General features: G+C 35.6%; 1 protein-coding gene across 4 annotated transcripts in view; it reads left to right on the forward strand.

The window, feature by feature from the left end:
* The window catches only part of PDS5B (PDS5 cohesin associated factor B), a 111,082-nt gene that overhangs the window by 6,430 nt on the left and 79,306 nt on the right, over window positions 1-25,346 (forward strand). For 3 of the 4 annotated variants that reach the window (XM_067291137.1, XM_067291145.1, XM_067291140.1), the window contains exons 2-6: window positions 15,053-15,178; window positions 18,647-18,850; window positions 23,365-23,451; window positions 23,569-23,666; window positions 24,790-24,916. In XM_067291137.1, the coding sequence (XP_067147238.1) occupies window positions 15,071-15,178; window positions 18,647-18,850; window positions 23,365-23,451; window positions 23,569-23,666; window positions 24,790-24,916 (624 nt within the window). In that variant the 5' untranslated portion in view covers window positions 15,053-15,070. Of the gene's footprint in view, window positions 1-15,052; window positions 15,179-18,646; window positions 18,851-20,415; window positions 20,983-23,364; window positions 23,452-23,568; window positions 23,667-24,789; window positions 24,917-25,346 lie in introns of those variants that run through there. The other variant, XM_067291150.1, reaches the window with a different exon arrangement.

Raw genomic sequence — 25,346 nt, forward strand, 5'->3', positions numbered from 1 at the left:
CAGAGAAGGAGACTCCACAACCTCTCTGGGCAACCTGTTCCAGTGCTCTGGCACCCTCACAGTGAAGAAGTTTTTCCTCACATTCAGAGGGAATTGTCTGTGTTTCAGTTTGTGCCCGTTGCCTTGTGTCCTGTGGCTGGGCACCACTGAAAAGAGTCTGGCCCCATCCTCTCGACACCCTCCCTTCAGATACTTGTACACGTTGATAAGATCTCCTCTCAGCCTTCTCTTCTCCAGGCTAAACAGGCCCAGCTCTCTCAGCCTTTCCTCATAAGAGAGATGTTCCAGTCCCCTAATCATCTTTGTAGCCCTTTGCTGGACTTGCTCCAGTAGTGCCACATGCCTCTTGTACTGGGGAGCCCAGAACTGGACACAGTACTCCAGATGTGGCCTCACCAGGGCTGAGGAGAGGGGGAGGATCACCTCCCTTGACCTGCTGGCAACACTCTTCCTGATGCACCCCAGGATCCCATTGGCCTTCTTGGCCACAAGGGCACATTGCTGCCTCATGGTTAACTTGGTGTCCACCAGCACTCCCAGGTCCTTCTCCACAGAGCTGCTTTCCAGCAGGTCAACCCCCAACCTGTCCTGGTGTATGGGGTTATTCCTCCCTAGTTAATATGATGATTCTAATTTCTATTACAGTTCTATTACAGGCTCTGGAAAGGACTGAATTCTTGTGGATGTGTACTTCTCTTTTTTTTGTCCCTGTAGCTGTCCTTTCTGCTACGGCCTCTCTCTACTTCTCTATTGACTTCTCTGCTTAGTTGGTCCTGATACCTACTCAGGCTTTTGATTCTAATTTTTTAATGCCCAGGAAATCCTACTTCTTCTCTCACCTTGCTCGGTGATTCTTAGACTTCCAATCTGGATGTTCTTGAACCATTTGTGTCCCCCTGCCCCTTTGGTTCTCAGTTGAATGCCTTCCCCTCAACGCCTAAACTTTCTTCTCGAATTGTCTGATAAAGCCTGTTGGTCCCTACAGCTGAGTTGGCAGAAGTACATATGTGTCAGTGCCTCAGTTGTTTCTATGCTAAACTGAGCTTTTTGACTGAGTTTAATGTAGGTTTCTGTTGAGCTAAGAATTTAGCTTGAGGTGTGGACAATTCCAGCTTTTTCTGCTAAAGGAGCAGTAACTGTGAGCAAATGGGTAGATTAGTGGTGGATTCAGTTGTCAACAGGATTTGCTGGAAACTTTTGTTAGTCTCAAAGCTTGACTATGTTAACCTTATAATTTGAAAGGAAGAGCCAGGGGAGCCAGGAGAGAAGAACCTAAAATGTGTACATAAACAGTTACTATGCCATAAGAAATAGGTGGAAACTCTGTGAGCTATCATGTCTTGATTGTGTGCTCATAATCATAGACGATGCAAGCAGCCCTGTCTATATTAATACTTTTAAAGCTTATTCCTTTCTGTTATGAAAACACAGCTTTTTAACAACAGCTAAAGATTAGTTTCTACTGAATTTTCTACTGCAACCTCCTTTAGGTGTTAGTGTCTTGACTTTTTGTTTGTTTGTTTGTTTTAAATGCTGATATGCTTCAGGTTTCTCTTCTGGGTAGATTTTTGTACTTCTTGGGAGGTGTTGTTCGAAAGTGTTCCTGTGTCTATTAGCAAGATGAGGTGTGCATCCTTACTGCATATGAGCACAGGTCTGAGCCTGAATCAAAGCAAACCTAAGCTGTTATCCACACAAAGAGCTTGGCTATTACTGTGCAGTGAAGATGGAAGTGATGAGTTGCAATTGTTGTCATTACTTCTTATCTTTTATTAGCTTTCCTTTAGCTTACCTCAAATGCTTCCAGTTAAAAATATTAAATAAAAGGATAAGTAGATCTTTAAGGATGAATTTCAAAAGGGAAAACAAACTAGAGTTCAAATATTTTCTGTAGAAAAGGCTTGGAATAGCTGTTAGCCGGTGGTGCATAGGTTCATGCAGTCTTGTTTGTACCTAAGCCAGGTAAAAACACAACCCCATAGGGATAAATAATTATATAGGGGTGAAAAGAAGATATAGTCATAAACAGAGATCTTTCACTGGGAGAGAGCTACATGTTGGTCAAGAAGCATAGAGATAGATGTCAAAGGTAAGCTAAACTTTGCAGATGACATTGAAACATCAAGAGTCTTCCTCTTGTTCATTTTATTGAAGTGATTTTACTAGTATGTTTATGATAGCAGATGACTGGGCTCAGTTACTTGGGTAGTTTCTTCTAGTCCAATGGTCATAAAAACCCACCACTAGAAGACTTAGGTCACTTGACTGTGGTAAGTTTTCAATTCATCTGTGTTTTGTAACCCAGTCATTGGTTCTTTCTCTGTCTTCAGGAACACTATTATTGTACATGCCAGCAAACCACAGATTGAAAAAGACTTACATGAAATTTAACTAAAAATGTTGTAGTTAGCTTCAAAAAAAAGAAGCTAAACTGATATGAGCCATCAGTGTAGACAAATTCTATTTGTGAAGCACTCAGCTTCTGTATGCAACCCTGATATAAATGTTCATTCATAATTCACATTGATCAGGATTGGACATAGTGTTATGTAGTGTGACATCTTATTTTTGCAGTGCAATACCCAGGCTTTCCTTTGAGTCTCACAATTCAAACCTTTCCATATATATATTTTTTTTCTTTCTGTTTGTTGACTTTTCCTATAAATGAGGCTAGTAGAATTTCTGTTAAGATTTCCCTTTTATCTCCGGTCTCTGCAGGATGACAGCTGTGCCCATTATTTTTGTTAGGATACAGGGTTTAGGGCATTCTGGTCTTTGTTTGCTCTGTAATAATTTTTTGATTATATCATTTGTAATAGGGTGTTAGGCATTTATAACTTTTTTATCACTGTATACAAAGTTAGGCATTGGAGGGAACCCCATTTCTGTATACAAATTCTGGCTTCTTACTAAATAATTTTGTATTTGTTATCCATCTCCAAATTTTTATAAAATACTATTTTTCTTCTGTGGTAGTATGCTAGTATTCTTGACAATTTTTGTAAGGCTTTCACGGTAAGGCTCAGTAAGACTTTTTTTTGCCAAATAAATCAACTACTAAAATGATTCCAAGTGCTGTTTTCTCCCAGAGGCAATACAGGGACTAATTTTGATTTGTAACTCATGTCTGTCCGTAGTCTTCTGCACTGTGTCATCTTCCTCTTACCCTCCTCCCCGCCTCCTGGGGCATCCATGGCACTCCTGCATGTTTTATTTTCTCCCCTTGTATAAATACTACAAGTATTAACTTTTTAACAGTAACACAACATATCTGAGACTTATTGTTATGTTTTAGAATTATTATGCTGTTTTTAAAATACAGTTAATTTAAAGGAAAATAATAATCCCCTTACCCTGCTTCCTTTGCAAGTGCTGGAGGAAGGAAAAAAAATTGTCTTGCCTTGAGTTTATTTGAGTATTTTGCTTCAATTACTGATCAGAAAATTGTTCCAAAACTTCATTACATTGAAAACTAGAAGTCTTATCAGTGTTTTCTTCATTGACTGGAATGTTCCTATTTATTTTTGAGCTACTGTTCTTTTTTAACTTGGAAAGATCTTTCAATTTTTCTGGTATTTATAGTGTATTCTGCCTCTTCTCAAGCTTATCCCTCTGACCATCTCTTCTTGTCTCCTCTGCAGATATGCTCTTCTGATGTCATAGACTTTATCTGCACCTTTTCTGCTTTGAATGAATTATCTTGATTATAGGTGCTGATAGTTGTACGTAGTACAACAACAATACCTAGTATTCCAAGCAAGTTCTTGCCAGTGCCTTAAAATCCATGTTAGAAATTAATATTTTTTTGGAAGTGCCTTGTCTGGAACAGTGTTTGCATAGCACTAGTGTATACTCTTAGCTGTGATCATCTATACATGAGCCTTCCTTATCCTTAGGTGTTTTTTTTTTTAACTTTTTTTTTTTTTTGAGCTGACAGTGGTAATTCTTGCTTTGGCCTTCATACTTAATGTTTCCATTTTTCTAGTCTTGTCTTAGTATTTTCCTGAATGATGATCTAATCCATCTGTGTATTAACTATGCTTTCCAATTCAGAGCTCAGATAATAAATGATTTTCAGTGAAAGGAAAATGCAAATTGTTTTATCATAGACTGATCAAATAGAAATTATCCTAGAGTAATATGATACCCTTCTAAATTACATTTATCCATTTATATCCATACATTTATGCATTAATTTATGCAATAATACCATTTTCCTTTTTTAAAGCTGTTAAAGTGTAATATTCTCTCTCTTTTATTTACACTGACTAGCTCAGTTTGGTTCCAGTTCTGACTTTAGTTCTGTATTTCCTGGTCTTCATGGTGTAACTTGCATTCCTTGAGGGCTTCAATTATCTCTTATATCTCTTACTAAGTGATTGTTCATTCAGTTTAGTATGAAACCTTTCCTTGCCCTCAAAGCAAGGGGAAGAACAGCTTAGAAATCTGAGGTTCAGTTTTGTGCCTTTGGCATGCACATTGCCCATCTCCACCATGTTGAAATTATATAGGTCTTCAAATCAAATCACTTCTTTTTTTCAGTTTATCCCTTTCAAAATAGAGAATTTATTTATTCACTGTTGATGTCTCTCTATTATACATAAACATTCATGGTATCTAAATGTTGGCAAAACCATGTCCTATGGGGTTACATACTTATGTGATGCTGTTTGCCAAGTTCAGTTTCATCATGTGCATGTTTGCTGGTGAATAACCTATATCCTGGGTAAGTGTGACATAGAGGATAATTTTGGTCTTCCTAATGTGTGTATGTGCTTTGCCTGACAGAAGAGCAGACGTATTTTGTACTGTTTCCCACTGAGAACAGTCTTCCAGCTGCAGTAGTTAATCAGGAAGCTCATATGGACAGATTACACTGCCTCACCTGAATATTGTAGAGCTCAAAAGCACAGAGAGAATGTAGTGAACATTTCCTATCTTTTTGGAACCAACCTATATGGGTAATACTGGTGTGACTGTTTCATGTTGTGGAATGGAAGCAGAATTGTCCTGGACTGATCCATATGCTGTTGGTTCACTAGCTGGGAAATGCCAAAGGCATTCAGAATACTTATGCTTATGATCTCAACTGATATTGAGAATTCCACTAAGTTATATTGTCCATTTTTTTTCTGGAGGCATAAACAAGATTGCAAGTATGTTGCATGCCAGATGTGTTCTGAGCACCAATATGTCAAGTTTCTCACCAGGGCCAGAAGGGCAGGGTACTGTATTTTGACAGCATCCCTTAAAGAAGCCTGGTGAATTACAAAATTAATATGTTGCCTGAGTTTTTCCCAAAGGACTTTATAGAAAAAATCAGAAAAGGCGAAACGAATGCCTAGTAGCTTCTACGTGACCAAGATGGAAAAAAATGTGTGGAAATCAAAGTTACTTCAAATATTGCTCTCAACTACCTCCAAAATAATAATTGTTCCTGTCCTGAATCAATAATTTAACATCTTTTTTTATCATTCCTTGCATCTAAGAGCTTGATATTTGGATGGGTATTTGTCAGATTGCATGTACATAGCAGCAGGAATGAATCTGCAAAGAAAGCACATATGTCAAGATAAGGCCGTGTATGAAATGAGCCTTCTTCATTTACCAATGGCAGACATAATGGGCTTTTGTAAGCTTTGTGGTCTTGCATAGTTCTCCCAGAGCGCCTTTGGTAGTAATTAAATTACTCTGTTTTATTCTTCAGTCTGGTCAGTATTATTTTCAAAAAGTATGACTTCACGTGAACATTGGCGTTTCAGTTTAGTAGCAATTAGTTTGAGCCTTCTGTTCGAACAATTGAGTTCATGTTCTTATTACAGCCATAACGTTAGCAAGAAGGATGGGAGAATTCTGATCTCTTGAGTTAGGTCAATACATGCAGTTTCATTTCCAGTCTTGTTTAGACCATGCCTTACTATAGACACCAGATTTTTTTTTTTTTATGATTGTGTTCTCTCTTAAACTTAATTCAAATCATGCTGAAGTATAGGCTGTAAAAACATGAACATAATCAATAGAGATGGAATTTTTGTAGATTTTAGTAGTAAAATTAGGAGTCTGTAGAGAGTATCATGTGGCTTTTCTGAGACTTTGGGCAAATTTTCGTGGGGGACAGAATATATTTATGAAAGAGTACTGCTGGTCTAAATTCACATTTGTACTCCAGAGGACAGGGAAACTAGCCTTTTTTTCAGATAGCTCTATCAATTTGTGCTACATCGGGTTTAGTTTATTTTGTCTGGGATTCGTTCTCCTAAGTGATTGAGTTATTAAGAACACTCAGCTGAAGACCCTTTAGATGTGTTATATCAGTCTTAAGTTTATCAAGTTTGTCCAAGCTAAAGTAACTGAAAATATGTACTTTTTTAATGGATGTGATCAAGAAATCTAACAGGTAGTGTTTGCAGCTTTTCTAATGAAGTTAAACTTCATAGTGTTTGCTAGTGACCTTTAGTATGTGAAAAAGTTTCATCATTTGAATGTTAAGGTGAAAAGGTCAGTGTCAAAAATGTAATGGCTATCTCTGACTTAATGAAACTTATCTCCAGTCCCTCCTGCCCCCTTCCCCCCTCCAGAAAATTTTTATCTTTTCACAAAATCCTCTATCTGAACTGCTTTAAGCAAGAACTGCATTTCTGATTTTATGAGTATAGTGACAACTTGCCTATTTACAGCTTCTTTTATGCATTCCTTTTTGGTTCCTTTATGGAGATGTATTTTTGTACAGTAAAACAATTTTGTAGTACAGGACTGTAAATGTTTAGTAAGTATATTATGTGAAAACTGTCATGCTCCTGTCAAGCCAAATTTAAGTTCAAGCCAGTTTGAACTGCTTATTGTACTTCTTTGCGTTGTCACCATTTTTTTTGCAATTGCACCGTTATTTCTTTGTAATGTTGTCATATACTTTGCATTCAATATTAAGCATTCTGGGAACTGGTAATAGATTCTGCCTGTTACACACTTGTCTTTTTACGCTTTTACATAGTATGTTCGACTAATAATATGACCACCTAAAAAGCAATGAGATAGCTAAATATTAGGGAAAACCTATATTGCAGATGTCTATTTTACCAACATCATATTTTATCAGTCTACAGTCTTTTCCACTTTATGAAACAATTATGCATTAAAAAAAATCTTTATCAGCATTCCTTTGTTCAGTTTTTTTTTGCCTTTTTCTCTGTCAGGATCCTTTGCTATAATCTTTTAATTTGTCTCCTTGGCATTTCTTTTCCTTCAACTGTGCACAGAAATAAGAAACTTTGTCCATGATACCTACAATTGACGCACGTAATCTTGGGTAGCAGTATGAAAATGGAGATCCCACAATTACAGGACAATTTTGTTACCCTTTAGCTTATTGGTTGGTTCAGTAGCGAATTGTGTTCTGTAGTTTCTCATCCCTTTTCTAAACTGCCTGTATTTCAGTGAAAATGCTCTTTCCTAAAAGGCAGAAAGACAGAAATTTTATTCTTGTCATTTTTGCTTTTAGTCACATATCTTAAAAAGAGTGGAAATTTATAAGTAAGGTCATTTTTACATCTTGTGGAAGCTGCAAATGTCTGCAACGCCACTGGAGAGAGCTGTATGCTGAGATAGAGTACTGAATACTGTATGCTTGCTTAATCTTTGGGAGGCTTTCTAATGCTGAATTTTGAAAAACCTTAATATCTGCATAAATGGGGACTTGCCTGTGATTGTTTCCTAATTAATTGAAAGGAACAGTACTATATTCTCCATAAGTTATTTGAAGTTTTTTTCTGTACATATGCTGACTTGGTACCAATGGCTTGCCTTAGTGCTTTGCTGTTTATTCTTGCATGTCAGTTCTCTTCCTGAATCCTCCAAATCCTCCATACATCATGGAAATATCTCCTCTTTCTCAGTTATTGCCTACATGCCTTTTTATTTTCTACAAAGTGTTTACTGAATATGCTAATAAACTTAATGCTCTTTGCCATATTTTCTAATACAGGGTTGAAAAATACAGTGTTACCTAATTTAAACAAGCCTTGTTACTTGATATGTTGACTCTCAAAGGATTACCATTAGCGAGACTTCTGTAGTGAAACCAGTACCTTTCGTATCACTTCCCTGGCTGAGAGTGTTACTTTTGCCTGTGCAGTATGGTTCTTCATTTCAGAAGACCTTTAACTAAGCTGCTAGCAGTTTCTGTAAATTCTCTGATTCTCTTTAATTAAAAAAAAAGCTGCCTTACAGAAATAGGAAGCTAACATTTTCTTCATAGCATGAATGATACACTAGTATCTTGATTTCATGATGGTTAAGTAAACAGTATGACATTTTAAAAAGAGAATGGAAAGTATTCTTGTAGACATTATCTCTGAATCACTATGAAACATAACTCAAATTTACATGAGCACGCTTGGTTCAAAACTCTAAATTTTTCTCTTTTACTCAATAGCAAAAAATTGCCTGCCAAGTTTTAGCTTGGAGTGGCTAGCCAAGTTATGACTCCTTAGTAGTAGATTTATTATGGAAATAGATTTGATTGGCACCAACATAATGAAAGTCTTCAACACCTAAGTCAGATCTGACCTTGAACAGTGTTGTCAATCAGTGAAACCTAGCAGGAATTTAACAGAACATTAAAGAATTCCATGAATGACAAATTGTAAAAATATATGTTTTTATTAATAATCCTGCAGAAGTAGAAATACATCTGCCTCTTCCATTTCTGCAAGTTGCCAATAATCTCTTCAAAATACTTTGTAGTAGCTTCTGTGCAAATTATAACTTGACTAATTTCTTAATGTATACTATGTTATTGAAAAAAAAATGTTAGTGACAAACTTAGTGAAAAACTATTTAGTGTCCTCAAAGTGTTTGTATTATTTATACTTATTCATATGGGGATGTCACCTACTGAGTGTACAGAAATGGAATAACTGGATGCAAGTAATACTAGGAAGTGATGAACAACATGTTAACAGGGAAAAAGAGCTTTGGAATGGACTCTGTATTACCGTTTAGGAGCTGGAAAAAATTTGACTTTTTTTTCCCCAGTATTGTTTAAGACAATTTAGGGAAAATGTTCTTGGAACTCTTTTTTCTGAACTGTTCTTATACCCTTGATGGAATGGCTATGATAGTGAGAGGCCATTGGCTATGCTGTTTGACTGTGGAGAACAGGTTGTTGAATATTTGCAAATTCTCTCTTTTGGCTACCCTTTCTTCTTGTAGGAATGATATGCCCTGTGAAAACATATTTGAACCTCTAGATGTTGTAACTTTTTCCATGCCAACAGTTGGTTAAATTCACTTAAGTTTATAATAGCTATATGAATATAAAGGGAGTGTTATTCTCAGCACCTCATTGTAAAATACCTTGCAAACATAAATTAGACCTATACAAATATTTCTATGTTTAGTTTATGGAAGCTTTCTTTAATCTTGTACATGTAATTTCAAAATACTGTTGTCTAAATGTAGCTATATTTATAATTATGTATGATTCAGTGAAAGTTCTGAAAATTAAAAATGGTTAAGTTTGTAAAGTTGATCTGTTTCTCTGGTGAGCTTTTATGCCCTTATTTTGGATTTTAAAGAGGAGGCAATGGTAGGACAGTAGACAGATCGGCAAGGCATTTAAGAATTAATTTGCTATCACTTCCTTCATCTCTTGGAAAAGATAAAATATCTGAAAGATTAAGTTTTAAATGCATGTATGAAACTCTGAAAAAGTATTGTAGATACATGGCTGCGTGTATGTTAAGGCATAGTTTATTTTAGTGATTAGCACAGTTAATTAAATGTTTGTGGGCCATGTGAACTGTCATCCAAACAAAATGCAATTTAATGGAATGCGGTTTAAGTCCTCCTTTTAGATCATTGATTTAACATCCTGTAATGATATTTATTGGACTGTTAAGTATATTGCATACGTATTTAACATGCAAGACTTTAATCCATCTTTTACTTGCACATGCGTAGTCTGTATTTTATACTGTTGAGCAAGCAGAATATGTGTAGTTAGGCTATTGATAAAGAGTTATGTACTGTACAGAAACCAACTGGATATTGAGTCTTTTAGTATCATGACCAGTAGTTTCATTCAAGTGGAACTGGGTAACTATTGAGTCCTGCTAACTATATACAGAACTACTCATTTGTATTTTAGTTATTTGAATTTGACCAAATTTTGGCAATGGCATCTATTATGAATTAATTCTCACAGTAGTGACTTGTTCCCTATCCATGCTCTGGTTGATAACCATAATTTTGCATTAAATATGATCTTTCAGTTTAGCTTCTTTGTCACAGGAGATGAATGACTTTAATCCATCCAGTTTTAAGTACCAATAAATGCAACTTCCATTTTTGTTACTTCTTCCATGATTTTATTTTCCTGTTACAGTTGTACAAATAGTATGTATTTTGTTTCTTCTTTCTTTCTTTTCCCTGTTTCTTTTCTTGTACTTGTTTCTCCCGCTCTCCCCCCTGCCCCATGTATAACTTTTTTTTTTTTTTTTACTTGTCAATCTTTTTACACATATCAGCTTTCCTGTGTACTTTTTCAGGCTTGCTCTTGGTTCCTCATGTCTTTCAAGTAATAGTTGCAGAGGTGCTTCTCCTGCATTTGTGTTGAAAGAAGCAGTACATCGATAACTAAAATCCTAATGTGCCTTCTACCTTCATTGTCTCCTTCTGTAAAAGGAGAGAAATTCGTATTTTAAATGAGATTTGTTCAGATCTTGTGTTTTATTTTCACTGGAGAGTAGTTTTTTAAGACTTGACTTAGTTTATGATGTTTAACATATTCAAAACCTGTTTGAATCATGATTTTTCTTCCTATGTATTAGGATTAGTTTTTTTTTTCCTTTTGTCCTGTTTTTGTTGAAGTTTCTTGTTATACTTATTTGCTTTTTTGTTCTCAGAACAGCAGAAACAATGCATGTATTACTTATTGGTTAGGATAAGCTTATATTCTGGCTTGTGCTAAGCATCTCTGTCCCAACTTTTTTCTTCTCTTTAAAAAAACAAACTATATGAGCAGTCTGTTATTTCCCTTTTTATTTGCCTTCTGATTGTGTATATGGAATAATACTGGATTTCTGACAGCATTGTGCATAACTTTTTTCTAAAGCTTCAGTTATAAAAATCTGTCATCTGGGTTTGTTGTGTTGAATCTTAGAGAAACTTTCAAAGAATTGCCTTCTTTCAAAACATCTATCATCTTCCAGTATATTCCAAAAGAAGACACAGTGTATCTTTAAAAAGAAATTTAAAAACCTCATGAAATTGAATCAGTGGATATCTTTTCACACTGACTTAGATTTTCATGGTCAAACATATTCTAGATGCAGCTGAGCTTGAGGTTGCTGTTCTTAGCTGTGTCACTGTCTTCCCTGCTAGAAGCTAACTGAGACCACTGGTGTTACTGTATGTGTGAAATCACTGAAACTTTCATTCTGATAGAATCAAGTTAAAAACAATAAAAGAAGTCCTAAAGTATTAAGTATTCAACATATTATTTTGTCAGAGCTAGGTATACTCAGCTGTGCTGGCAGTCCAGAAGAACAGAAATTTCTAGCTGTGGGGTGCAACAAGCTAATTCATTTTTATTTAAATAATATTTGAAATATTAACTGTTGTATAATGGGGTAATTTAACAATTAATTTTCTCATGTTGAATGCTAGTTTTTATTTTTCACTATTTCTCTTAAATGAAATTTCTTCAGTAAAGCCTAACATTAACCCTAAAAAGATGAGATCTGCAAATTTCAATTGTGTGGAATATTTAAAAGTTTTATTATTCTATTACTTAGATCATTAGGGGCAAAGAATATTTCACATGAGCCTCTTAAAATTTTTTATCCTAGATTTTTAGGTGTGTTAAGTTCATAGAAAATGATTTCCTACTTACCAATTTCTATACCTTTGAAAGGAATATTGTGTAGTATACCCAATGTAACTGTAGAGTTGTCAGGCTTTATATTTGCTTTACTTGCAAAATAAAGTTTAAATGAAATTAGACACCTGACCTAATACCTACAAAAGCATGTTCCCAGCAAAAACCCAACTCTTCTAACCAGTAATGGATTTCCCAGATCCAAGGTTGCAAAGGGAATGCAACCCCACACCTATAGACATTGCATTGTTCCAGAAGGTTTTACTGTTTTGTGGTAGTCTGGATTCTGTGGTAGTAGATTCTGGATTTGTTAATTTGAGTCAATTTGGTGGACAGCACATGTCAATCAAAAAACCTGCTGACTCAAAAAGGAAGGTTCATTTTGATCATTTCTAATTATAATAACAATCTTGTATTTCATGGGGAGGAAAAATCTTTCTGATAGTTCCTCTCCAGATCATATAGAACATTAAATTTCAACCCAGAACCTTGGATGCCACTGAAGCTTATTAGAAACTTGGTTGCATGCGAGCTGGACACGTCAGCTGGACACCTTAACTTGACCATAATGTACAAGTTTCATCCTTCAAATTATTTCATAACGTGCTCCAAGTGCAACTATGTTCTAAGCTGGTTTCCACTGCAGTTGATTTGATCTGACAGCTCTCTGCAGCTGAAAGGGAGAGTTTTGATCTCCAGTTTCCTTAGTCCTGAATCCTTCCCTTGAAGTAACTTTCCTTATTACATGCTTTTCAAGACCAGTTGAGCTTTTTTTTTTGAATTGGTGAGTTTGGTCCGGGAAAGCATTAGATGCTGTGTTGTATCCTCAGATGGAGAGGAGCAGGACTCCTTTTGCTGTGGTGGGCTGTTGAAATGACATAAGCTGTGGTATATAACTTTATTCCAGCTGGAAACCATAAAGGAGGGTCTGCATCAAACTGCAACAAAAGTGAACTTGGCTACATTTTTTGTGCATTTTTGAAGAATGCTGTACTTACTGTCACAACAGTGTATCAAGAAACATAAAGGGGATAAAGGCAGTGTCATGTTTTCCTGGGAGAATTAGAAATAGTTACTTTAACAAGTTTTGTTCCTCACCCAACTTTCTCGTCATCTGTTTTTACTTAAATTACAACTAAGTAGTGCTCAGTTCAACTGCCATGTCTATGCAGATACAGAGGAGATGACAGAACCATAGAGCTGGTTGGCCTTTGTGTAGCTATTGAATTGCATTACATATGCCTGTCAAGTGGCTTTAGTGCATATAATGGTAAGTGAGGTGACATTGTTGTATGTCTCAAACGTAATAGAAGAAAGATGTCTAAAGTGAGCAGAACAGCTTCGTCCAGGGACGTGCAAGGGAATGATCAAAAAAATCTCATGATGAACAGTGTTAAAGACGGCTTATATTAAAAAACAGCTTGTCTTTATTTCTGATAGTAACAGCCAAATAATGTACCCTGATGTTTGAGCTGACAATTCATGAAGAAATCTGACTTGTTAACTTTCTGCTTGTATCCTTAAATGACCTTTTGAAATTAAGAAAAGTGGATAATGATTATATAATTTAGGGTTGCCCTTTTTTGGAATTAGTTTCACAAGTGTTTCTTAAAACTTAACTTTCTTGTGAACTCATGTCAGATTATATTAATTTTTCTCATTTCCCTCCATTTCCTAAAATAAAGATATGTTGTGCTCTATGTATTCTTAACATTGATATTTAAATAATCTTTGTAAACTTTTGTTTTGCAGAACGTTAGAAATGTTTAGGCAAAATCTAGAACTTCTACACTGTCATGAAATGTGGACTGATACATACAAAATACATTGGGGTATTTTTTGGAGGGGGGTATGTTTCCCATTCCAATTTTCTCTCAGTGTTGAATGATCTTACTTTAGGCCAGTAAGTCTCAATTATGGCAGGTTATTCCATCCTGTTACAGAACGTGTTTCTATCCCATCTTTCTTTGTGGATTCTGGTTGACTTTTTCTTTTTGTGGTTCTGAAGTTCTGATTTTTAAGTAGCTTCTCCTTGTATAGGAGCTCAGTTGGGAGAAAATGCCTGTCTCAGAATTTACAGTTCAGGAAGGTGGAGACAGGGAGAACATGTTTCAAACTTTTAAAAAATAATTAAGGGTGATGATGGTGAAATTTTATTTCCTTTATATTTTTAATACATTCTTGAATTGTAATTGCACCTGTATAGTCTTTTTCTAAAATCCTAATTATCCCAACACATGCCATTTACTTCTATTCACTGTTGCCTGTCTTGTGTAAATTGCTTTTGTTTAAGTAACACTTTCCTTTGTGTAAGTAGAAAAATAACACACAGCTTCCTCCTATACAACAGTGGAACTTTGCATGGCTTAAGATGGATTAGGTGGTGTCTTGTACCTACATCAGTTTAAAGGGACTGAGAAACTGGGTAGTCAGGTGGCTTTTATATTTGGAACATAGGAAGAAGATACTGTTGCTTGTCTGCAGCCTTTTGTTTAAAAAATTTGGGTTTATGGCATAGAGCAAAGACTTCCAATTGGTCTGCTGTGTTCCTATCCCTACTGCATACTCTATCTGCTGCTCACCTGAGTTATTGTCAGCTTCCTTAGGGTGGGATAAAAAGGTTTAAAAATATATTATTGGCAAATTAAAACTAGTGGTATGTAAAATTTTTCAAAAGCACTGCACTAAATTAAAGCTACTTAGCCTTTCTGGGAAATAGTGCTCTATTTAACTGTTTGGAAAACACAGTCCCCTTCAGTGTCTGGTCTGAGAAAGTCTAAAAGTCCAAGCTGCCTAGGGTTTATTATTACCTTGGGTGGTAATGTTTCATACAATAAGATACAAGATTCGTAGTTGCATCTCTAAGAGTGATGATCAAATACATTCAGGGACTGAGGGATTTTGGCTTTTCCATTATGTAATTCTTGAAAGTATAATTGTAATACAGGACAGTCTATCTGAATGTCAATATTGCTGCCTGCCACAACACTGATAACTGAAAACAGACAAAATATTTTGTCCATTTTTTTTCCTTTGTTTGTATGGTTTTTGTCTATATAATTTCTTGGTCACATTTGGACCCTTCAAATTCATCTAATTGCTTGAAAAAGTAGGACGGATAAGGTAAGCATAGGCTAGCAAAACAACATTGACTTGTAAATTTTTTTTCCACAGATTTAAAATCGTGAAATCATGGCTCATTCGAAGACGAGAGCCAACGATGGGAAAATCACATATCCTCCAGGAGTCAAAGAAATCTCTGATAAAATATCTAAAGAAGAGATGGTGAGAAGGTTAAAGGTTAGTAAGAAGATTAAAAAACAGTGGAGGTTTGCTGATTGCAGACTGAAATTTCCTGCACAATATTCAACGATCCTATTACTGTATTTCATATCTGAAAATATACATTTTTTTTCTTTTGGCTTTACAACAAAGAACCTTTGTTACACTCAGAAGGAGGAATTTTTAGCTATTGTGCTTTCTGTTCTGCCACAAATACTCCTTAAAATTTATTTCAGCTCCTGCAAAAAGTTTGTGCTTTTAGAGATGAAAGTACTGGAAAAGATGGAGAGAGTCTTAGTTTTGGAAATAATATGGCTGCATCAGAATATGTTCTTTTAAGGCATTCATGCTCCTCACAAGTTTGTTTATGAAACCCACTTTATTCTGGTTATTTTAACCTCTATCATAAAGTCAAGTCTTTGTGTTTATACTGTATATTTCTGTCTCTTGAACTTCTTGGCCTTTTTTTGACCTAACTATAGGAAGGATGGAGAGATTTGGGGGGATAATTGTGTGACTACAGGTCTTTTATCTGCCCATTTACTTTCACAAAAAGGCAGGCCTATTTTAGTATTGTATAGAGGGAATGCCTGCAACTTGTGCTTGTCCTGTGAAACATGAGGGAACAGATGTGGGAGAGGGACCTTAAATGTTCTAACAGCTAGAAAAGCTTAGTTTGGAGTTTGTATTGTCTTAAGAAGTAGTTCTAAGTCAGTTGGAACTACTGTGTGTGTTCCGAAAAAAAAAAAAAAAAAAAAAAAAGCTGCATCCTAAAACAGCAGAGCTGTTCCTCTCCTTTTTGTGGTTTGGGAATTTGGTTGATAGACTTTTTTCAGTATAGTGTATACTATGTTGAATAGAGGAAGGCATTTATAATTTTATGTATGAGAGACTCCTAACAGAAGAAACTATTTCTTTCAGAAATCAGTCACCACTAGCATATTTTTCAGTGCATTAATATGCACACAGCTTCTTACTGATATTTTCTCCTACAATTTTATTTAATTTTTGGCTCTGAATGTATGGTCCCTTGTGTCCTCTGTCATCTTGATCTGTCTTGCAGGAGAGGTGTACTTTGCAGGATGTCCTGTAGTTCTTGTCCAGCTGGCTATTCTGGCTGTATATTAAGAAGAGAACATGGTTGTGCAGGCAGGGAGCTCCTTTACACCCTAGCTCCACAGGTGCTTCTTTTATGGAGGATCTAGGCTACTGGAGACACTGCAAGTGCATAGCCTCACACAGCTCCAGGTGCTGAGAATAAGTAGTTTACGAATAGGTGAACTATTAGCACCCTCATTTCCTTGACTGCCAAAATCACATAAGTATTAGGGAAGCAGCACTTTTTTGTGGATTTTGTAATTCACACAAGCAAATAGTTTGTTATTTATTTAGTAATGACATTCATTTTATATAAATGTAGGTTACCAGGATTTTGAGAATAGAATGGAAAATATGCATGGTGAACATTGGCATACCTTATCTTGCAAACAGTATGGATTTCTGGTCCATGCCATCTCAGAGTTTTAGCAGAATAAGAAAAGAGGAAAAGTGCTCAGAGGTGTGGACGAGCACTGAAGAGGGAGAGAATGTGATAAGGGTTTGGAAATGATAGATGCTGTGGGGAGGGCATATTTTTTCCACAGTTTATCTTAATATACAAGACCAAAGGCATCACGTAATGAAATAAGTTAATTTTAGACCTGCAGTCTAATAAAGAACTTTTCAATAAGCTATATAATTAAACAGTAAAACTTATTGCTGTAGGATGATGTAGGAGCAGGAAGAATCGAATGGGTTAAAAAAATGCTGGCCAAATCTGGAAGAAGCTCCATGAGTATTAATCATAGTGGTCTGGGTGCAATTCCTGGCTCAGGAATCCCCTAACCTATTGATTTGTAAGAAGTCAGAAAAGTATGCTGGGACAATTAGCTTGTTTTTCTATGTTTTTCCTTGAGCACTATGGCAGACTGCCCTGGAGATAAGGGGACTAATTTAGTTGTTCTGATCAGTACAAAAGTTCATATTGTCTGGAAAGAGAAATTTAATATTCATTTCCAGAGTTGACATAAGCGTTCTTGCAAGAAGTATGGCTTGTGACACCTGATTATTTATGTTACCACGTTAATGAATTATACAAATTTAATTACTTTCCATATCAGTGAACACAATTCTTCCTTGGTGTTTTTAAATTCCTTTAATAGTATGTGAGGAAGGTAGTGCAGACGATCTTCTGTCTGACTAGAGAGGACTTTATTTTTCTCTCAATGGAAATTATATCTGTGCATGAGTTATTCTTTGCCCTTTTCAAAACATGTTAGTATCCTTTAGTAAATCTTGCAGCTGCTGCAATCCTAAGTATGCAGGAGACTTTTAAAATAGGATGTGTCGCTATCTAACCATATATGTATAATCAGTTTTGAAATTTTAAAAATAAAACAATGAAACTATAGCAAAATAAAATGTTTTGCAGCTCTCAGGTTTTATGAGGAACTTCACTGGCATCATTATTTTTGAAAAATATCTCTTCCTGCACTGGTAGAATAGATGGTAGTTTTGATTTTAATTTTCAGGATTATATAATTTGATCTTTATTAACTTGAATGAGAATTGGACTCCTTAAAATATTTGAATCACAGAGATGCAGTGAAGAAATTGGAGAGAAGCATAATTACCTGTGTTGTTAATACTTTTTCTCCTCCAAACGGTTTTAAATATAAGAATTCTCACTAACTAGCAGTTACTAATTATGATTTTTCCTGCTGTTTCTTTTTGGTCTATTTAGGGTGTAAAATACTTCATGTAGCCCAGATTTTTTTTCTTTTCTTTTTTCCTGTAACATGGTCCACTGGATCCTAATACTAATTAGCATTTTAGTCCTGTCAGACAGCATTCATGCTGCTGGCCAGTACTGGATTCTTATTTATATATATGCTTCTGTTGAAATTCTGTGTGATTTGCTTCTGTTTGTGGGCTGTACAGGTGAGAAACTTGTCCTCAGAAGCAGCAGTGGAAATATTTGGAAACTGGAAGAGAATAGAGGAAAAATAAATCATAACTTTAAATACTTCAGGGAGAAATACACATTCTGCATAAAATTGGTTGTGCTGTATTCAACATTTTGCACTGAATTTTTGTAAGAGTAAATGCTTTTGTGTTCTTGACTTCCTGGCCAACTTAATGGTAGAGTTGTCTCTTAAAGGTATGTGAACTTTTATTGCCAGGCTTTCAGTAACACTGCTGAGGCTTTGTGTGCTGGGACAAATGACAGGGGACTTGGCTAGGTCCTTCCCATCCTATGAAAAATAAACATAATTTTCAACTTTTATTCAAACAAGTACTACTGAACTGCTAATGATATTTAAAGAGTCATAGGGAGAGCTCAGGATGCTTCTGACAGATGTTACACAAACCCAGGAAAAAGCTTTCAGTGATGATCCCTTCACAGAGTACTTCATTTTATATACTGAGATCTTCCTTTCTTTATAGATGGTTGTGAAAACTTTCATGGATATGGACCAGGACTCTGAAGAAGAAAAGGAGCTGTATCTAAATCTTGCTTTACATCTTGCTTCAGATTTTTTCCTCAAACATCCTGATAAAGATGTACGTTTGCTGGTAGCATGTTGTCTTGCTGATATTTTCAGAATTTATGCCCCTGAAGCTCCATACACTTCACCAGATAAACTAAAGGTAAATTGAATTAATCTGTTTTTCCACAACAGTGTTTTGAAATGAATGATTGATATAATTGATAAAATTTGTTTTCTTTCTTGCTAGTTCTGTTCAGCCTGAGTGATACCTGGCCTTCACTTGATTGTGGGGTAGGAGTATTCTGTTAGGTCAAATGTTCACCAGATAAAGTGATAAATAGTACGTCTTTCAGTAACGTGCAGGGCTTTGAATTTATATTGAAAATAGATATTTTATTGAATTATCATTGGGGTTTACAGATAATGAGCTAGTACGTTAGCAATACTGACAAGCTTTTACAAGAATCTCTTGCAAGATAGCTAATTCCTTAGCAAATCATCTTTGTTGTTTCCAGTTAAACTACCAAAAGATGATTAGTGTATTTTTATAGACAAGCTCTAGAGAAGGCAAGGAAAATGATTTTTGTATAGAGAATAATTTATTGATGATGTGAATTGGAGAATTTCACAATTACAATATCTCTGATCCCACTAGATGGAGATGGTTGATTGGGAAATGCGAGCTTTGAAAAGGCAGTTCCAAATTTGCCCCGTTTGTTACAGAAAATTTCATTTTAGATTGCTTCATTATTTTTTTTTATCCCATTTTTATAGAAAACTAACTTCTTTTCCAGCTCTCGACTGAACAACTTCTGAATCTAGACTGATGGACTGACTCTTGTAGGAAGTCTTGCAGGGGAAAATAACACTGAAGAACTTGTGCTTCTTACTGTCATGTCTTCTTGTTTTAAGAGTCTCTTTTGCCAAGTAGGAGAAAAATATGGTTGTGGTGGAAAGTGCATCTGTTATGGTGGAAGAAATCACTTAATTTCTGATCTAGTGGTAGCACCGAAAGTGCTTTATAAGTAAGACGAGCAATACAGTTTCAGCTGTAGTAAATGCTTTGTTTAGCTGACATACTGGTGTGAGAGATCTAGGGATTTGTTAGCTTTGTTTTCTTAATTCTTAATCATTGTGTCTCCAATTGCATGTTACTGATTACACCATTTACAACTAAAGACAAATGTTAGCTTTCCCTACCGTGTTATGTTTAAGTCTGTTTTGAGCCTTCCTGGTTTCTGCTTCAGTTCTGAATATATATATATATTTTTTGCTCATTAGTCTTAGGGTTTTTTCTTTTTTCCTGCCTGAATTGGTCTAGCAAGTGATATTATTTCTTTTTACCAAATTTGTGCTATGAAATGTTAACAAGTTTTAAATTTTATTATATATAATCTTGGAAGGTTCACATTACTGATCTTACACTGTAAGTATATTACTACTACTTGGGTAGAGCTGTAAACAGACTGGGAATTTCCTTTGTCAGAACTGGTTCTGTAATCTGTACAGACTTCAGAATTCAGTCTCTTGATGCAGATCTCTAAATGCATTTTGAGAAACAAAGAAAGGACAGACAGTAGAGACTTTTGCCCAGAGGTATTGAGGTAGACTATTGCAAACCAGTTTCCGCTGAACATAGCTTTTGTGGTTCCAGGACAAGCTCTGATACAAATGTTGAAGAGTTCCTCCACTTTATGAGAAGAGGTAAGAGGAAGAGTTTTTCCTCTTGGCTCATATTTTGGCACTATTCTTACCCAATATTTAATATTTGTATCCCTACTGCAGCCTTAAGAGTCTCCTCTTGTATGTTTAAGTACCCAAGCTGGAGATGGAAAATGCTGAAGAGGATAGCCTTTTGAGAGGGGAAAACATCAGTCTTGAGGTTTTTGCCCTTGCTTCAGAGACTGTTCAGGTCTTTTTATGTCACTTTGAACAGTGCCTAAGTTGTAAAGAGAAGGGATCAGAATTTGGGTTGCTCCTCTTATGTGTATCCTCAGTATAAATCTTACATTCCTCACTGAATGTTGAAAGAGCTTTGACAACAGGGATGGAAAATGCCACAAATAGGCTAAAAGCAGAATTGGAACAAGACTGGTTTTCTGGGGTGTGGAAACTTTTAGCTTCAGTCCTCAGTCTGAGGAAAGCTTAATGGGTAACTCTTTTTTCATGAGGAATGGGGAGATATTCTAATCACTACTATGTGTCAAAGGAAAACACTTTGTCTTATGTACAGTCTGCCTAACGTAGCTGAAATAGAGATGCTTCAGGGTGTGCATGGTAGCAGAATTTCAGGTATATTCATATGTTCTGTGGTGAAAGCTATGGCTCTGATACATACTGAAGCTTTTATGTGGTTAATTGAATGTTTTTCTGTGGATTGCTGTCTTGGTACCAATGTTCTCCCTAAAGTGAAGCATAAGCACCTGTGTTTTTTAGGGTTCGGACTTTAATGTATATTTGCTTTATGGAGTCTGATGTGAAACCATTTTGTCTTATAAATAAGAGTGTTGTGATTTCTTAGTGGCAGCCAAAGTTGATCCTGTGTTTTTTGTGTATAAATGCATTTTCAAATGGTGTACTCTGTACACTTAGAAGCTTTGGGTCACAGCACACCAAATATTTTAGTAAATACTTTTGACGTTAGTCTGTTTTACTTCCTGTAAAATAGGAATAAATTATCACTTTATCAGATGGGGCCATTATTATTTGTGAAGCATTCAAATGCTACATTGCATATGCATGCTGTTCATTAATGTACATATTCATATACAATACAGTAATGTATGCTTTATAAAACCTATGAGGAAAACTAATTTTGGTCTCAGTACAGGCTTTGAGTTATGTTCAGCTTTGCATATGGAACAGCAGAATAAAAAATAAAGATATTCTGTTAAATGAACACAATCCATTTTTTTGCACTGACTGAATCTTCCAGTCACTGAGGTTCAGTTTGTATTTCCCCTAAATTTCACAGTGCCTTCTGGCCTACCAGTTGTTCGGATGCTGGAACTCATTTCAGGGGGGTTACTGGCCTTCTAGTGATTCAGGCACTACATTTAAAGAGAGGGTGGGGGAGCTTCTTTGCACTAGCTTTTGCCTGGTCCTGTGGCTTGAATGCTCTTTAGTGGCTGGAGTCCCCTAGATATGGCCTTTGAATTGTATCTTCCAGTTTGGTTTCAACATAAGAGTCCTCTTCATGTGCTCTGTGACTGATCTGCAGTGTGAACCAAACAGTAGTAAATAGGGATGATCAGAAGATTCGCTTCAGAAGCATGCTTTGGATCCAAAGTCGAACATTAACTTAGCTGCATCTTTGAACAATGTCCTTGCTGTGCTTTTTTTACCAGGAGGTGATATTGTCATATCTAATTTTGATGTGGTTAGTTTTATGTAGGGCCACAGTAAATGCTGGGCTTATTGATTAAGGTTGGATTTTGTGGTTGTAGCCTTGGAAAGAAGGGACCATATTCTCTTCTTCTTTTGTCCAGCTCATCATTCTTAGGGTGGGGTGAGGAGAACAACAACAATAACAATGGTCCTTTGTAAATGTTTGTTACAGAAAAATTTTCTAGACTTTAGCTCTCAAGCAAATTTAAAAGTGTATAGAAAGTTTATGTTAATGTGAAAAGTATATTAAAATCTGCTTTATATTGCAATTCCTTTTTTTCTAAGGATCCTTTTTTTCAAGGTTGACTCTAAGGCTTTCACATATTTAGTATGGCAACTTCATGCCTTGGAATTTAAAAAATTAAAAAGGTAGAGCTTTCTTTGCCCCTAACTGAAACTTCAATCCATCCTATCAGACCTTTGGATTCTTTAAAAATTAAATTAAAGTTTAAAAACAAATTTGAAGGTAGGAATTTGTTTTATACCTAGGTTGTTAGATAAAATACTTTGGAAACAGTTGAGATTGTGAAACTGTCCTTGAAAGATGGTGAGATGTGCTTCTGAATCTTTTGTTTTTATATAGTAGTTATGAATTTTCAGTCATTGATTATCTAATGCAGAAAGGATTTTATAAAGATACTTTTCTGCGTGTTTCCATTCTGTTCATAATTGACTTTGTTGCTTACTACCTGATTGAATTTATTATTGTGTGAGACATTTCTCTAAAGAAGTCCTCTCATACTGAAAGCTGATAAAACATGAGAAGCTTGGTTTATTTGTTTTGCCTTTTTTTTTTTTTGCAAGAAATGTGGTCTGTGTCAGTAGAAAAATCAATTGTTTGGAGTGATGATTAAGAAATGCACAAACACTACCATATAAGTCTATTACAGTACTCTTAGGAAAGCTGCAGTTGGCGGCTACTATTTTCCCTTCTTGCTCCCTGTCCAAACCTATTGCAGCATAAAATGAAAATGCAAAATTCATTGTTCTCTTGAATATTATTGTGGCTTATGTAGCATATCAGGTGGGTGCAGCTGTATTTGTCAAGTTAAGTGTTTTCCTGTGGAATTGCTTCCTAAACCTTTTAAAAAAGATGAAGCATTCTAAAGTTACTTCTTGACATTCCTCCTGATGTTCTATAAATCTTGTTGTTTTGGACAGTGAAGTAGTGTTCCTGACATGACTGTGTCTTGTGCTGAGTAATATTAGCAATTAAAAATGATAATTATTATAATTGTAAAGGTTTCATTGTGATTGAATAAATAACTATCATTTTTTTATTTTCAGGATATATTTATGTTCATAACAAGGCAACTTAAGGGTTTAGAAGATACAAAAAGCCCCCAGTTCAATCGCTATTTTTATTTACTCGAGGTGAGCTTTATAACTTACTGCCTCATAATAAGCGTTAAATGTATGTAATTTTTAAACGTAATTATGTATTAACTACCTACTTTTTTTTCCCCCTCCCCCTCTTTCTGTCTGACATAGAATATTGCTTGGGTGAAGTCTTACAACATATGCTTTGAATTAGAGGACAGCAATGAAATTTTTACGCAGTTGTACAGAACACTGTTTTCAGTAATAAAGTAAGTATTGTTGTCCTAATTATAATATATTATTGTATGTTTGAGGTGAGGTGTTTTGAACTTGCATGTTTGATCTATTGTGTGACTGTAGCATTAACAAGAAGAGCTTAATTCAGATATCCCAGTAGTTCAGGTTAACTAAAGGTAGCGGTCTAAATGTAACAGACTATCAATTCTGCCTGTTTTAATTAAATATTATGACAAGATTAACTGGAAAGTGTCTTTTTTACAAGAAATTTACCTTGATTGTCTTTTACTGCATTTATTTTACTTTATTCTTGAAATGCAAAGTGAGTGGTGCAATATGCAGTTTATAAGGCATTCATACTTTTATAGCAAGAACCCTCCAAACCACAGAATAGTAGGGGTTGGAAGGGAACTCTGGAGATCACGTGGTCCAACCCCTTCTCAAAGCAGTATCAGATAGAGCAGATTGCCCAGGAAATGTATCCAGTCAAGTTTTGAGTATCTCCAAGGATCTCCACAACCTCTCTGGGAAATCTCTTCCAGTGTTTTATCATCTTTACAGTAAAGAAATTTTCTTATGTTGAAATGGAATTCCTGTAATTGAATTTGTACCCGTTGTCTCCCATCCTTTCGATGGCTTCTTTCAATGGCTTGTCCACCATCAGGTATTTATATACGGTGATGAGATCTCCTCCTTAACTCCCCCCATCCTGAGCCTTCTCTTCTCCAAGTTGAACAGTCTCAGCTCACACAACAAATGCTCAGGTCCCTTAATCATCCTTCTGGCCCTTTGTTGGACTCACTCCAGTGTGCCCATGTCTCTCTTGTACTAGAGAACTAGACAGAGCACTCCACTGGCAAGGACACATCTGCTCAGGAGAGGGGAAGGATGTTCTAATATGCTATCTTATTCTCCTAGGGGTAGATACAGTCATCTTTCTCTTTCAATATAATAGTAAATGGAATGGGAATGAAATTCAAGAATACTTTGAAAAGTGGTATATGCAGTCCAGAAATTTGAGTAGTTTGACTTCTAAAAAAACTTGTCATTTGGTTATTATGCTCCTTGGTGTTTGACATTACCTTGGAGAGTACTCCGAATGGAAGTTGTACTTTATATGAATAATACACTAAGAATTCTTGTTTTTAATTTCAGCAATGGTCATAATCAGAAAGTACACATGCACATGGTTGATCTTATGAGCTCTATCATTTGTGAGGGAGATACTGTGTCGCAGGAACTTTTGGATACAGTGTTAGTTAATCTGGTGCCAGCACATAAGGTAAGACTTAATAGTGGTTTAATTTTCTTGTGATCATGATCGAGATTTATCAAATACATGTATTCAGTTATGTAGATTTCACTGAGAGAATAGCTGTAGCAAATAAGTTCCTATTACTTTTTTTTTCCCAAACAGCAATTTTAATAGCAATGAAATTCAATAGCATTTCATTGCTTTGATTCACATGTCATAAACTAAAATTTTTAGATGACTTTGAGCACTGATATTATGCAGTCATATGGGTTTACACATACATTTTTGATATGTGGTTTGTACTGTTAGAATTTCACATAAATGATATATATCCTTTGGAAATTATTGTGCTGTTCTAAGTGTGGAGGGAGTGGGGGAAGTTGTTATAATGGGTGATTTGCAGTTGGCTCTATTGTGTTTCAGTTAAGTTGACTTTGTGTCATTGGAAGCACATCGG

The sequence above is a fragment of the Apteryx mantelli genome, chromosome 1 (genome assembly GCF_036417845.1).
Source record: "Apteryx mantelli isolate bAptMan1 chromosome 1, bAptMan1.hap1, whole genome shotgun sequence".
Lineage (NCBI taxonomy): Eukaryota > Metazoa > Chordata > Aves > Apterygiformes > Apterygidae > Apteryx > Apteryx mantelli.